General features: G+C 36.9%; 1 protein-coding gene and 1 long non-coding RNA gene across 3 annotated transcripts in view; one reads left to right on the forward strand and one right to left on the reverse strand.

The window, feature by feature from the left end:
* Nucleotides 1-14,539, reverse strand: part of LOC136849096 (uncharacterized) — a 35,880-nt gene that overhangs the window by 15,428 nt on the left and 5,913 nt on the right. Inside the window, exon 2 of the long non-coding RNA XR_010856235.1 lies at nucleotides 14,344-14,501. This is a non-coding gene — a long non-coding RNA (uncharacterized lncRNA). The remainder of the gene's footprint in view (nucleotides 1-14,343; nucleotides 14,502-14,539) is intronic.
* The window catches only part of trp (transient receptor potential), a 31,190-nt gene that overhangs the window by 13,417 nt on the left and 3,234 nt on the right, over nucleotides 1-14,539 (forward strand). Inside the window, exons 9-17 of one of the 2 annotated variants that reach the window (XM_067122039.1) lie at nucleotides 333-567; nucleotides 736-888; nucleotides 1,753-2,005; nucleotides 2,546-2,679; nucleotides 3,023-3,146; nucleotides 3,853-4,048; nucleotides 12,321-12,488; nucleotides 12,754-12,899; nucleotides 13,321-13,388. In XM_067122039.1, coding sequence (XP_066978140.1) covers nucleotides 333-567; nucleotides 736-888; nucleotides 1,753-2,005; nucleotides 2,546-2,679; nucleotides 3,023-3,146; nucleotides 3,853-4,048; nucleotides 12,321-12,488; nucleotides 12,754-12,899; nucleotides 13,321-13,388 — 1,477 coding nt within the window. Of the gene's footprint in view, nucleotides 1-332; nucleotides 568-735; nucleotides 889-1,752; nucleotides 2,006-2,545; nucleotides 2,680-3,022; nucleotides 3,147-3,479; nucleotides 3,676-3,852; nucleotides 4,049-12,320; nucleotides 12,489-12,753; nucleotides 12,900-13,320; nucleotides 13,389-14,539 lie in introns of both variants that reach the window. The other variant, XM_067122040.1, reaches the window with a different exon arrangement.

Genomic DNA, 14,539 nt, shown 5'->3' on the forward strand with positions numbered 1-14,539 from the left:
TTCATTTGACATAATGTTTAACCACTGTATAGTGTGACCTTTGGAATGGCGGAGGTTTGTTAAATGCAAAAATCTACTCATGACTCAAACTTCTTATCTGACGGGAAGATATGTTTCATAGCAATGATAGGTATATATATATATATATATATATATATATATATATATATATATATATATATATATATATATATATATATATATATATATATGTATGTGTGTGTGTGTGTGTGTGTGTGTGTGTGTGTGTGTGTGTCACGCTAACCCCTCTACAACATTCATTAGAACGCCAATATTATTTCCCACTCACGAATTTACTTTCCAACAAACAGTTCGTGGCTCATCCCAACGTCCAGCAGTATCTCGGAGCCATTTGGTACGACGGCCTGCCTGGATTCCGTCGCCTGCCCTTCATCGGTCAATGCGTACAGGTTGCCAAATTAGGCTGCATGTTCCCGCTCCTGTCCGTGTGCTACATGATCAGCCCCAATAGCGACAAGGGCAAGTTCATGAAGAAACCGTTCGTCAAATTCATCTCTCACTGCGCTTCGTACATGTTCTTCCTAAGTAAGCATTCTTATCTATTCTTTGTTAATGTGTACGTTTTTGTTTTCTCTTCTTAAAGTGGATTTGAATGGGCATCATCTCCATGCTAGAATTTAGAATAATCAACTGCTAAATTGCTACATTTGCGATATTCTGGAATGCCTGATTTTCCTCGTGTTCGCTTGACAGTGTTGCTGGCTCTGGCGTCCCAAAGAATCGAGTACCTCCTCATCGAGTGGTTTGGGAACGCTTGGTTGCGTTCGCTCCTGGAAGACTGGAAGATCAGGGAACGTGGATCATTGCCCGGTTTGGTGGAATTGTTCATCGTGATGTATGTTTTTAGTAAGTTACTCCTGCGCTTTAGCATCTGATGACACCAAGTCTAACATCTACTGACTTTGTTCAATTTCGTTACTACAGACAACGAAAATTCTTGATATACCATTAATGGGATGGTTATTGAAGGACATTTTAAGAACGGGGTTTTTTTCTGCATTATCACTGTAAATTATTACTAAGCGATATATTCGAGAATTTATTGATTAAAATCTCTAGGACGCATTCTTACATGTCTATATGATTACGGCGCTCAGGGTCAGTTAGTTGGGTTCAGGCCTCTTGTCATGTTAGGACCTGGCGCCCTAGGTTAGGCTAGGTCACAAAAGGTTAGGTTAAAATGTATCCCCGTTGAAATGTGGTTTTTCTGGCACATTTTTATATCTATAAAACATAAGAAAGTGGTGTAAGAAGAAAGAAAGCACAGAATCTTTAGAAACATCAAATTTCAGAAAAAAAATCTCTTTGACAAACCACTCCTGTGTGCACTTTGGAAATTTTACCACTTATTTCTTTAACAACCCATGTATTTTAACTCTAAATTTGGTGAGTCTTTATTTTAGCTCGGATCCCCACGTTATTTATTTATTTATTTATTTTAAGGATTGGTTCAGTTGCTAACGAGTCCTAATACTGTACCTGATGTTCCAGTGCCTTTGTGGAGAATTACAGTGTGTCCTAAAAACAGAATTTGTTTTGTGTAGCTTGTGATTATATTTCTCATTCTTATTTATCAATTCATTATTCTTATGCTCTCTGATGTATAGTCACAGAGTACCTGGAGGTAAATGACAACACACTACATCAAGTAATGATCTCTGGATTCTGCAACCATCTCTTCACTCAGTTTCTAACCTGTTTGTATTCCAGGTCTTATATGGGCTGAAATCAAATCCTTATGGAACGACGGCATGCTGGAATACATAAAAGATTTATGGAACATCATCGATTTCGTCACCAACTCTTTCTTCATGGCCTGGATTCTCCTTCGCACGACTGCCTTCATCATCGTGCAGAGGGACTTGTGGAGAGGCATGTGGCCCTACTACCCTCGAGAGACTTGGCATTCTTTCGACCCCATGCTCATTTCCGAGGGCTGCTTTGGTGCCGCTATGATCTTCAGGTAGGTGGGCAGGATACTTCAGTTCTTGGGCAGTCACCTAATCCTGTTTATGATCACTTGTTCAACGATGTTTTTATTTATTTATTTTTTTTATTTTTTGATAGATAGTCTCAACATGATGGAAAACGCAAAACAATTAAAAATAGCTTTGTGTGAACTTGTGATAAGTTCATGGCGAATAAGTGGAAGGAGGTGGAGGCTATATAGATGAATTATTTATGTAGTATCTTCTGTATAAGAAAAACTGAAAGAGTGAGAAATGTTGAGATACTCAGAAGTGGTAAATTGGTTAGCGTAAGTGACAGGATGGCCCAGAGTGTTAGGAGATGGTCTGATCATGTGAAAAGAATGGAATGTGATGGGTAGGCGAAAGAGTGTACATCTCAGAAGTGTCGAGAGGAAGGAAAAGAGGAATACCTAGAAAGCAAGAGAGCGTGTGCAAGGTAGAGGTATATTAATACTTAAACGTGTGTATTTGCTTTATGTGTGTAATGCATATGCAATATAGTCTGAGTGACATTTCTTCTCGTTTTCCTGCAGTTTCTTGAAGCTAGTGCATATCTTCAGCATCAACCCCCATCTGGGTCCTCTTCAGATCTCTCTTGGTCGTATGATCTTCGATATTCTGAAATTCTTCTTCTTGTACACTCTCGTACTCTTCGCCTTTGGTTGTGGTTAGTATTGTGGGGATTCGTAAATATTTTGAAAAGTAAAATATGAAGTGTGCCAAACCACTAAAGAATTTAATTCCTACGTGAAAGCATTAATTGTCTTGGTAAAGGACGTAATTTAGCTCTGCGCTTGTCTTGTCTGATAATAAAGCAACGGTCAGATTTTACATCGCAATTATGTCTAGGAAATAAACATTAAATGGACTAACCCAGTTCTTATAATTTAGTTAATGATACTATTTTCTTAAAGATGTCAGCATGAGTTTACAAAAGAAGGGAGAGTTCAGGCAACTGGATAAAATGAGACTAATTCTAACCAGGGTTTCCTCTCTGCTCTGCTTCCTAGGTCTGAACCAGCTTATGTGGTACTACGCGGAACTGGAGATGAACAAGTGCTATCACTTACCAGGGGGGATGCCGGATTATGACAACGAGGAACAGGCTTGTTTCATTTGGAGACGATTTGCTAAGTTAGTATCTTCAGTTCTATCTGCTACCTATTCATCTTGTCAATTAGATTTGGAAAATAGCCAAATTTTACTTGTAGCTCCAAATTTGTTGATGTTTTTATTTTCCTTAATCATTACTAGCTTCAAACGTCAGTTTTTCTTTCTAAAACTCTCCTTATATATTTTACAAGAAATAAAATTTATTCTTTTTATTCAAGAAATACTATCATAGTTTTTTTAGTTATGAAGGGAGAAAAATATATTGTCAATCGTGCAAATAATTTTCAAAAAAAGCACTTGAGTGGAAATGGTACGGGAATTAATCCTTATTTTTACTTTGATGATGATCATCAGCCTTTTCGAAACATCCCAGTCCTTATTCTGGGCCTCTTTTGGTCTTGTTGAATTGGACGTCTTCGAGCTGACTGGACTGGGAAGTTTCACGCGGTTCTGGGCTATGTTGATGTTTGGTTCCTACAATGTTATCAATGTGATTGTGCTGCTCAATCTCTTGATTGCTATGATGTCAAACTCCTACAACAACATCTCGGTAAGTTTGAATTCATTCAGATACCTTAAGAGATCCTCATTGCGGAAAGTCCAAAAAGGGTTCACTCGAAATAAAAAAAAAAAAAAAAAAAGACGATTTCAGTGACCCCTTCTAGGACTTTCTTGGCTGACAATAATTTTAAAAGTTTAACTGATGATTTTCATATTCCCTCCGCAGCTTGTTTGAGACCTCCCAGTCTCTGTTCTGGGCTTCTTTTGGTTTGGTGGATTTAGACGCCTTTGAACTCACGGGTGTTGGGAGCTTCACGAGATTCTGGGCTATGTTGATGTTCGGTTCATACTCGATGATAAACATCATTGTGCTGCTCAATCTCCTCATTGCTATGATGTCAAACTCATATAACGCGATCTCGGTGGGTTTTAACATTCACGTTTCCCTGTTGTCGCTGTTGTTGTTTGCTTTTGTCACCACCCGTTGTTTGTTTGTTGTTGTCGTTGGTAATGCTGATGAAATAGAATGCTCAGGCATTGTATTTCTGGAAGTGTCTCCCAGTACGATGGCGAGACCTCTCTCAGCATGCAAGTACTAAAATTCTTTTAGTGTACTATGCAAATGCTGGTTTGCTCTCTTGCTTTGATTCCTTCTTGCTGCTACAGTTGCGTTCATGTATCTGATTATGACATCCATACTTCTAGAATTGTTTTTGACCCATTCTCAGTGGGAAGACAATGGCCTCTTGGGATTGTCAAATATGCCCCGCGAGAAGTTAATTATATTGAGAAATAAGGAAACTAGTTTGATGACATCGGTTCCGAAGTACCTTGCAAGTAAAGAGAACAAGAGCATTGCATTAAGTAATATATTTAATATTTAGAAGCAAATTGTCCTAACTCTTAGATAAATGTAAACAAAGACCTAAGATAGTTAAATCCTAATGCTCAAAGTTAAAACCAGTCTTATAAGAAAATAAGAGAAAAATACTAGTTTTGCTTTCAGAATGATCTGATGAAATGATACAGATGCAGAAACACTCTCATTTCTAAGAAATGCTAATATCCATCAAAAATTTATCAACGGCTGTTAATAATCTTTTGATCATTTGCTTTCCAATTCGTGCAACGAGAAAATACCAAGGAATTTCATTGAAATTCCTTCAAAGACAATTCTTAAAAATATGGATGTGATAACCGTGGTGTTTGAAGTCACAGGGTTTTTGTGTAGAACAGCTTTCATTAAATAGCTTGGTTATCATAAATTTACACCAGTAAAAACGCCATTGGCCCGATTCAATCAAGACTTGAAACAATTGGGCTCCGGCGAAGTAAAAACAAACCGAGACTTGGACCTCGTTCATTTGTGGTACTGTAATGCTTCTTGTGTGGATCGGAGAAGAGGCCGCTCAGAGGCCACCAATGGCACAAGATAAACGCATCGTTGCAGATTGCTGCTGAGACTTAGTTAGCCTTCTGTTGCAAATGCTTTCGTGGAGAGGTGTCTTAAAAGAAACACGTCCTTGAGCCATCTATCCCATTGCGGATGAAAGCTGCTTTTCCAATAAATGGGCAAGCAAATGCACAAAATTAATGTCTTCGAGTGTGGAATTTACAACGTAGACCTATATTCATTTAACGACCGTGGCTTTCCTTAGGTTACCTTGCATTTCATTACAGAACTGTATGGTAAAACACTGTTTACACACATATTTTGAGATTAATTTGGTTCACTGTAATAATGAGGCACACAGAGCAGGGAAAAGTGGCTTTCATTTGCGAGCATGGATAACGCAAGTAGAGAACGCTATCTTTTCAGACAGCCTAACCTCCTGGTGTTGATTTCTTTATATTGCGTCGTTGGTGACAGATCATCTTAATAAATCAACCGAGCAGCACGTATTAAAATTTGTCACGGCAAAACTTTTGATACCTGGTGTAGCGAAATTACTCATGTGTACAATTCGGTCGTATCTAATTTTTTCCTCTATACGGTTGCGAAAAACTATTTGTCCGCGATCGTTAAACGATCATTGAACTATCTAATTCGAATAGCATACATGGCATACATACATACATACATACATACATACATACACACACATATACATATATGTAAATATATATATAAACAGTATGTATATATATATATATGTGTATAAATATATATATATATCGAGTCATATTCAATTATATGTATATGTACATATATATATATATATATATATATATATATATATATATATATATATATATATATATATATATACATATACATACATACATACATATGACAGTGAATGCATGACTCGATTGGTTAGGTTGGTCCCAGTAACATCCTCAATAATCATACACAGCTGCATTTTTATGTCCCTGTTGGCCTAAATCTTATTTTCCCATAAATTACCTCTTTGAAAAAACGTACTTTTCACGTGAATTATTATCATCACGGAATATTTAAAGGTATAAAGACAAATTACACACAAGATTTTAGTAGAAAAACCCACCATCTTCTCCTAAGACTAATTATTGTGACAATAAAGTCTTCATCTGCAGTGTTTATTATCCGCCAGATCTGCTGCTGTTTCAAACCACCGGTTTGAACAGGATATTTTTAAGATGATTCTGTTTGTTGCTTCTTTTTGAGTAACTCTGAGGTACTGCAATAATGTTCACTGAATCTAATTTGGTAAGAGACATTACTCTTTCTTGGTCAAATTCAGATTTATGGGACATTAACTGTGTTGAAGTTTGGCTTGCTATCTAATTTCTGTTCCATTTTATGTACTGCGATGTTCTGAAAAATTTCCATGTTGTTATTATTATTATTATTATTATTATTATTATTATTATTATTATTATTATTATTATTATTTACACATATGCCTTCCTGACGGAAAACTCTGAATAAAGAGTATAGTGTTCCAAACATGACTTTTTATATGTTACTTACGAAGACTATACTTTTCAGATTCTATCAATATCTCCTTCGTATGAAAATATACTGACAAAGCTTACCAGAGCAAACAATTCTATGCTAACACCCCCACCCCCACCATCACCTCAATCCATTCCATAGACAAAAAGGAACGAAGTGAGACAACCGCCCCCGCCCCGCTAAAAAAAAATACCAGAGTTAATGTAAGGGTCTCGGATATCAATAAATCAAAGACAACATGAATATACCAAGCATGTTCGTGCGTATTTGATTTATCAATATCCGAAGCGCATATTAAACTGAAAATTATACAATTTATATATATATATATATATATATATATATATGTATATATATAAGGTATATATTTACATATATGCATATATATATTCTTCAACAGGATATATTCTTGAAACTGTTAATTTTTTTTTAGTGAACGCTCTTAAAGCATAATATTAACAAAGACAATTGCATTTTCCCAACTCTAGCATCCAAATTACTTTTATACTTATTATTTACTTAATGTCAAAATATTGCAAAAATAATGATGGACAAAAAGTGGACATTTCCAACCCACAGATGATGCTTCCGTGAGCATACGCACTAATTAGTTTGTGTTTTTCACTGACTCATATATGACAGATACTGTATATGAGATGACACTCAAAGTTGGTGTTCAGCTCTCTTCGAAAATATATGTAAAAGTAATTGGGAGGGAAAGTGGATTTTCGTGGTACACAGGCCTTCAGTGCGGTCTTTATCACTGTCGTATGAATTCAAGAAAGATCACTTACTTAGAAAGTTATTTTTATACCCAAGTCAAATTGATCTGTGCAAAAATCTTTTACAAACAATTATGATCTTTGCATCCTGAATATTTCACAGCTTTCTTTACAGCCTCTGTTCTGTTAAAACGGCTCTACTTCTTTGCTCTCTGGAAGATTTTGATGGTTAATAATCTCTAGCGAAATTTATTTGCTCATCTTCATTCATTCTGAAACTTTACGGTTCGATCTTGGAAGGGTCACGTTCCAAAGAAAAAACCGGGAGACCCTGGTATGAACGTCGCGACTGAGGTAAATGTTAATCAGCTGGGTCTTTTTACCATCTACCCCAGATATTTAGTTCTTTCTCACAGTTATGTTTGTGACTGTCAGGCTGTACTGCACTCATATCGTTTGGCAGATTTCGCTCGTGGGGAAGCATTTGACAGTACTTCCATTATTTCTTCTTTTACTTCTGCCTTGTTTCCTGCATGACTATTTTCTTCACTAAGTCATCCGGATTCTTTGTAAAGAGTAATGTCAACTCGACATAACTTGACCTGGATTTATCTTTAAATTACCACTAAAATGCAGCACTCAGAAATTATGACGAGAGTGAAATGAAAGATAATGATATACTTCCAACGTCTACATAAACGTAATGTTCATTAGAGCTCAGCATGAAATTGTGGTTATGATGCCATTATTATGCATGGAGGAAAGAAGTTAAGAAACAATCGCAAGATGCGGCAGGTATCAACGGTTGAAAGGAAAAAAGTGTATTTTTACTGTTCAGGTTGCTAAAAATTTGCCTTCAGATTGGTTGCACTGTTATGAATCATAGAAATACGACCAAAAATTGGTATTTGGTCTTATTTCTTTACTTTATTTTCTTATCACAATGGCAAAAGCTTTGTGGCTTTACCCGTTGCCGTTCAGCATACTGGTCGGATATTTGGGATGGTCCTTCCTTTGTCTTCCCTCTGAACAGGACTGAATATAAGGCAGTTCACGTAATCAACACTCTATCCTCACCGACCTTTCTTTCTGCTAAGACGTATCCTCGGTGGCTTTCCAGTAGCATTCATTTCAGACACTTCCGTTAATGTGAAGGCGAGAATCTTCCCTCTCAGGTGTCAGTGTGACGCGGTGCTAAGCCGCCACTTCCCAAACTGAGTTTGTGGAAGTCAACGGCCTTCCATTGCTAGTTTCGATTAATGCTTCTGTTCCTCTGTGGCAGCTATGCCAGGCTTTGGAATTCTTTCGTTATTTCCATTTCCCTGTATTCTGTAATCTTTCATATTTCTAGGTTCATGTGTACCGCTTTAGTCGGGGCTATCTCCATTTTTTTCCATCACTTTTCGGTTCTAATCTGGTCTACACCATTTGCGTTTGTACTATACACCACAGTATTCCAGTATCGACGATAAGCTCAAAATGTGGATTTGCCTTCAGCATTCCCATAATCGATTTAAGGAAATCATAAAAATTAAACAAAATTTATGTTCGAACTTTTTGTTAGAGTTGCTTATGGTTGCCCCTTAGCATTGCAATTATAAGAAAAGACAACTTTCAATTCATCAAGATTAAACGAACACCAGAGACGGAAGATATCCTCAAAGCTTAAAAAGATCTCGAAACTACTGAAAATTACTAAGCAAAGTGCAAGGTACAATAAAGGCACTAAAGAACCTGATAACACCAGGGTTGACTGACACTGCCCTGCATAATAACGGCAGAAGCTGATGAACGTCAAATATATCTATCTATTGTTCTAAAAGCTCACCCTGGGAGTGAAAGAGGCAGGAATGATTGCTAAAATATCCAAGAAAAAAGAACATGAGAATTCCACTCACATTTTGCGTTGCAGGCTGTTTCCCACAAAGCACTTTTGAAATATACCCGGAAAAGCTACGTGTTTCCCCCCAAAGATGACTGAATAATGAATTTGCATGAAGAAGCATTTTCTTGGATAATGATTGATAGTTGGCTTTCTTAGCCCCTCGAGGTCAAGTTCAGTGTTCTTCAAGGAGATATTGTCTCCTATATCCATTGGCTTGCTCGGGGATTATAAACTGATGAATGAAATAAGCGAAGTAAGAAATGTTGAGGTTTTTATCGACCTGGATGTAACCATATCACTAACAAGTGAAGGGATAAATAAGAATGACTGATAAGTTAGTTCTCATCAGAAGGAAAGTGGTCCTTAATATTATTTACAGCAAGGCTGCCGTGATAAAAATTAAGAGACAATTTCCTTTATCAAGCTGTTAGCTGCGAGTGGTCACCAGGTTATGAATCGTTTCAAAATTTTAAAACAATCACTATTAATTTACTTCACTTCCCCTTCAGATTCAGCGGGAATTAAGAGCAGGACGGTCCAAGGTTGTAGTCAAAATCTGTGTGACGACCAAATCTCATCTGTATCAGTAGCAAAGTCAAAAATATTATATGGCATAAATCCTGTTCAGTATTGCAGGTGCGAACCCGATGCTTTAAGAAAATAGAGTTGTGAAAGCCATTTTGTTTCAGCATGTAAAGAGAACTCTGAAAAAGAAAATGCTTGTCTCATTTTGTTTCAGCATGTAAAGAGAACTCTAAAAAAAATGCTTGTCTCATTGTGGTTCAGCATGTAAAGAGAACTCTGAAAAAAAACATACTTGCCTCATCGATGTTGGTGACTTCCAGAGACTACCAAAGGGAGATGGAGGGCTATCTCTAGATAACAGAGTCATTTTGCACTGGAAGTACACATCTGGATACCATAGGTACACAATGGACAAGACAAATGTAACCTGCACTGAGGACAAGCCGCAGGGAGATCACTTAAGCGGAGAGAGTCGGGAGTGCAACGGAAACAAGAGTTCATAGGAAGCCTGTATAAGGACACCACACGCGGAGACTTGACTTGACACGAGAGATAGTAGTAACTGTACAAGAAACAGCCTGTGTGGCATGGATTAGTATTGGCTTCAGTCATTCTTCGGATGCAGAATGATAGGTGATGATAATTATGACTGTTGCGTCATTCTAGTTCAGCATTTAAGAAGATAATGGTGACTCAGACCATCTGCTTTTCATCTATACATTGATGAATGCATCCTTTACTGAAGCGAATTAGAAGTAAAGCTGATCACTTCTCGAAACTATTGTATAAAAACATTTTTAATTCAGACCTATGTGCAGTTAACGTATCTAAAGCAGCACGAATAATACTGTGTAGGGGACTTAGCACACTGCATCCAAGGATTCCCATTTTTCCAAGGCAAACGTTAGTTTACATATATGCCCACTTGAAGCTTTATACATCACTCGCTGGAATGCTCTGTGCATGTCAATTATGATAACTTCCAGTTCCTGGAAAATGCATCAGGCACTTCAGAAAATATCGAAAGATGATGCATTTAAAGTCTTCTATCCGCAAGCCAGATAATCAGCCGTTGACAACCAAAAAGCATGCTTGGGGCCTTGGAAAGGAGAGTTCTTTATTAATATAACGCTTTGAAATTTCATGTTCTTTCAAATCTGGTTAATAGGCAAGATTTGGTAAGTCAGCGTGAACAGCATTTTTCTGTAATTTTTCTAATTCCTATATTTTTCTGCACATTCTATATCGCAAGATTAACATCACTGCAAAATTAGTCAACAACGTATGACACTTTGGTAAAAGTGCATTCCATAATCAGAACACCTCAAGTTTTAAACTATTTTATTTATAGACTGAAGAAGGAATCGAAGGAAACCATATTGAAGAGAACAGTCACATCAGCCACATCGAAAAATTCAGTTTGAAACCATTGAGAGGATTCGGCTTACTGCAATAGGGGTGCTACATCGAAAATGTATGAAGTTGTTTCCAGATTAAATGAAGAAGCAAAATCAATGGATACTTTGACAGACCTATTCTATGATAAGTTACGCAACCCCATTAAATTTCACGTATATATTTGATGACTTGATGATTCATCTCTTCTACTTTCTCTGATCGTCTATGCAGCCGTCTTTCACATAATCCACTTTCAATGTGAAGGTCAGTCGCTTTCTTTCTTCGAAGTTCGATCCTGCGTTCACATCCTCCATTTGCTGCAGTTTATCTATTTTTGTTTTCTCCTAGCAAGCAAATTCATATATCTTCTTATATTTTTCATTTCTCCATATAACTTTCCCGCTTTCAGCTCAATAGAAAGGTCTGTCGCTTTCTTTCGATCTTGCTGAGGCCTCAGGTACCATTCTTCATCAACTTCTGCTTAAAAAAAATCATAATCGTTAAAAGATAATCTCGTGGAACCTTCGTTTCCAGAGGCCAACGTTCGTGTTCTCAGAAAACTTTTCGATGACAGACTGAAGGACTTCCAACTTATTTCTAATTAATTTTCCTTTCGAGTGATTAAATTTTGAAAACAAAAATCTTAGCATTTTCAAAAGAAGCCTCTTCACCGTAAATACTTTCAGTCGTAGGTTTTCCTTCAGGAAGGTTTATGTGGAAATTAATATTTTCTGTCACACCTGACATGGATATAACTCATTCCATTTCAGATCTTGTTCATACTGTTTTTCTATGTTGCACTATTGGAAAATAATAAATATCGCAGTTAAGCCTATATTAATGCAGGTTTTCAATGCCATGGCTACTACAAACTAAAAATCAAAACCACATTATTATCACTCACAGTGCATAAATACACTGTTTAACGTGTTTCATACACACTCATATCGTGTTGCCAATATGAAAGTTTAAAGATACCAGTCTACATTTAATATACTAAATTAGATCATAGCTGTTTATAACTCAGGTTTCGTTAAACATCCAGTAAGTGATGTTTGTTTATTTTTCATCCATACATTAGGGTTTTGACGACTTTTCTTGTGATGTTTCCATACAAAGAACTACTATCTTTATAAACATTGATTTTTATAGTGTTTACCAGGAATCCTTTGAAGCAAAAAGGCGATTTTCTATCTTTATTGACCAATTCGTCTTGCATTAAACAGGAGCGTTCAGACACTGAATGGAAGTTTGCTCGAACGAATTTGTGGCTGAGTTACTTTGAAGGTGGCGCCACCGTTCCCCCACCTTTCAATGTCATACCCACACCTAAAGGCATCATGAGGGCGCTGGGTGTAACTGGCAAGAAAGTCAGAGGTTCCTTCAAGGAAAAGGTAAGAAGGGGCAAGCTATTTACTAGAACAATATGCTGTACGTTGTTCGGAGTATGACTACCGAGGGGCCTTTCTTGTCATCATCATCATCATTCCTCACAGAATTTCTCGGCCCGTTTCTTTCAGGTTGAATGTTATAACTTAAAGCTTTGAGACACAAATTTTATATCATACAATCTGCAATACCTCAGTCATCTCAATTTCAAGTATAAAGAAGTCAAGCCACACCTAGCATAAAAGAGTTGTCCATTTCCTTTTATTTCAGTCCAAGAAGCGATTTGAAACCAGACATCAGAATATCATGAGGCTCTTGGTTCGTCGTTATATCACTGAACAACAACGCAAAGCCGATGAGAAGGGCGTCACAGAAGATGACATCAATGAAGTCAAGCAAGATATTTCCACTTTCAGGTAGGTCTTGACACTTGCGCAAGCTGGAAGCGTCTGGTATTGGTCAATGTCCAAAGAATACCTTTGGATATTGGTGTTGATAAGAGTGACATTTTCCGGCGGTATCTCGCGAGTCGTTTCGATATCTTTTAACACCTTGCGACAATCTCTGTGTAGTTAATATACATACATACATACATACATACATATATATATATATATACACACACACACACACATATATATATATATATATATATTATATATATATATATATATAATTATATTAATTACCACAGAGGTTGTCGCAAGATGGTTTAATTAACGTTTTTGTTAATTAGCCCCACCATTATTATACAAATTTCTACTCTTGTCTCAGATAATGAAAGAAACAAAATCTTTTCTTATTGTTCTATAATCCAAATGACTGATCTATTTACAGATACGAGTTGATCGACATCTTGAAGAACAATGGTATGAATACGTCAATGGTCAACGCTGAGGATTCAAGTAAGTAAAGGGATATGGACTTGGAATGTGAGAGAGAGAGAGAGAGAGAGAGAGAGAGAGAGAGAGAGATGTGATGTGACTGGCTTATGTGCTTCTGTCTTGAATAACGTAGGGATTTAATTTCATTAATCACGGCAATGAATTAAAAACGGGAAAAATTTACGCCGAGTTATTAATGCAAAATTATGACTGGTAAGATTTCCATTGATTAAGAAATAATTCATGCACTATATTCAGTGCTAGATCCATTTAGAACCTTCTTTCCTAACTCGGTGATGAAATCTGAAGAATAATCTTTCTCTCCTTTGATATCTATCAAGATATTTTTAGTAAGGACCCTTCCGTCAAACTTCTTGTTTATCGCTTTACACCTTTTTTCTGTGTTCTTTTTTATGGCATTTTACTCAATTGCTTTTGATCTGTTGTTGTGGAAGCAACGACTGCTCCCTTCCCATCTCTAGGGGTGTTCTTAGAGGTTGGGTTCGCCCCACCTACACTTTTCCTCTTCATTATCAATAATTTATCCCTAAGATCCCACACATCAACTATTAATTTTGCCATCACTTTCACGCTTGGTCATATCTGATCTTGAGAGCAAGCCTGAACTGAAATGTTTGAACTTGACTAAGCTCTTTGCCTCAGAGACACATTTTCCACCTATCTTTCGCCTTATTTTCCAATCTAACATCCTATGATGAACAATCTCCTATTTTATCAACATTATGCGTTCACATTACTTCACACTAGTCTTGAGATCACATAGTTCAAAGTAGCTATAACTGTTTCAGAAAAAAAAAGAAACTGGTCGTTTTGATTTTCATCCCTTACTACATCTTGATATTGGCCTTATCCATTCTTGTTTTTTCTTGGGGGGGCGAGGGTACTTCTTATTTGACAACCTTTCCTAACAGAAATGAATCAAACTAATTTGACTGATAAATGACAACATTCCCACCTTTTGGATAGATCCACTTCTCCGCTACAAGGTTTCGTTTTGTCTCTTTTCTACTGGTACTATTTCTGGCAGTGGTATATTGATCTCAGAGAAAAAGGTGCTCCTCCTCTTAGGCGGTCTCATAACGCCAGCCAGACAGCCACTTATCACATTTTAGTCTGTGGAAAGGAAGAAAGAAAAAAAAACGGTCAGTTAG

Source organism: Macrobrachium rosenbergii, chromosome 20, assembly GCF_040412425.1.
Source record: "Macrobrachium rosenbergii isolate ZJJX-2024 chromosome 20, ASM4041242v1, whole genome shotgun sequence".
Lineage (NCBI taxonomy): Eukaryota > Metazoa > Arthropoda > Malacostraca > Decapoda > Palaemonidae > Macrobrachium > Macrobrachium rosenbergii.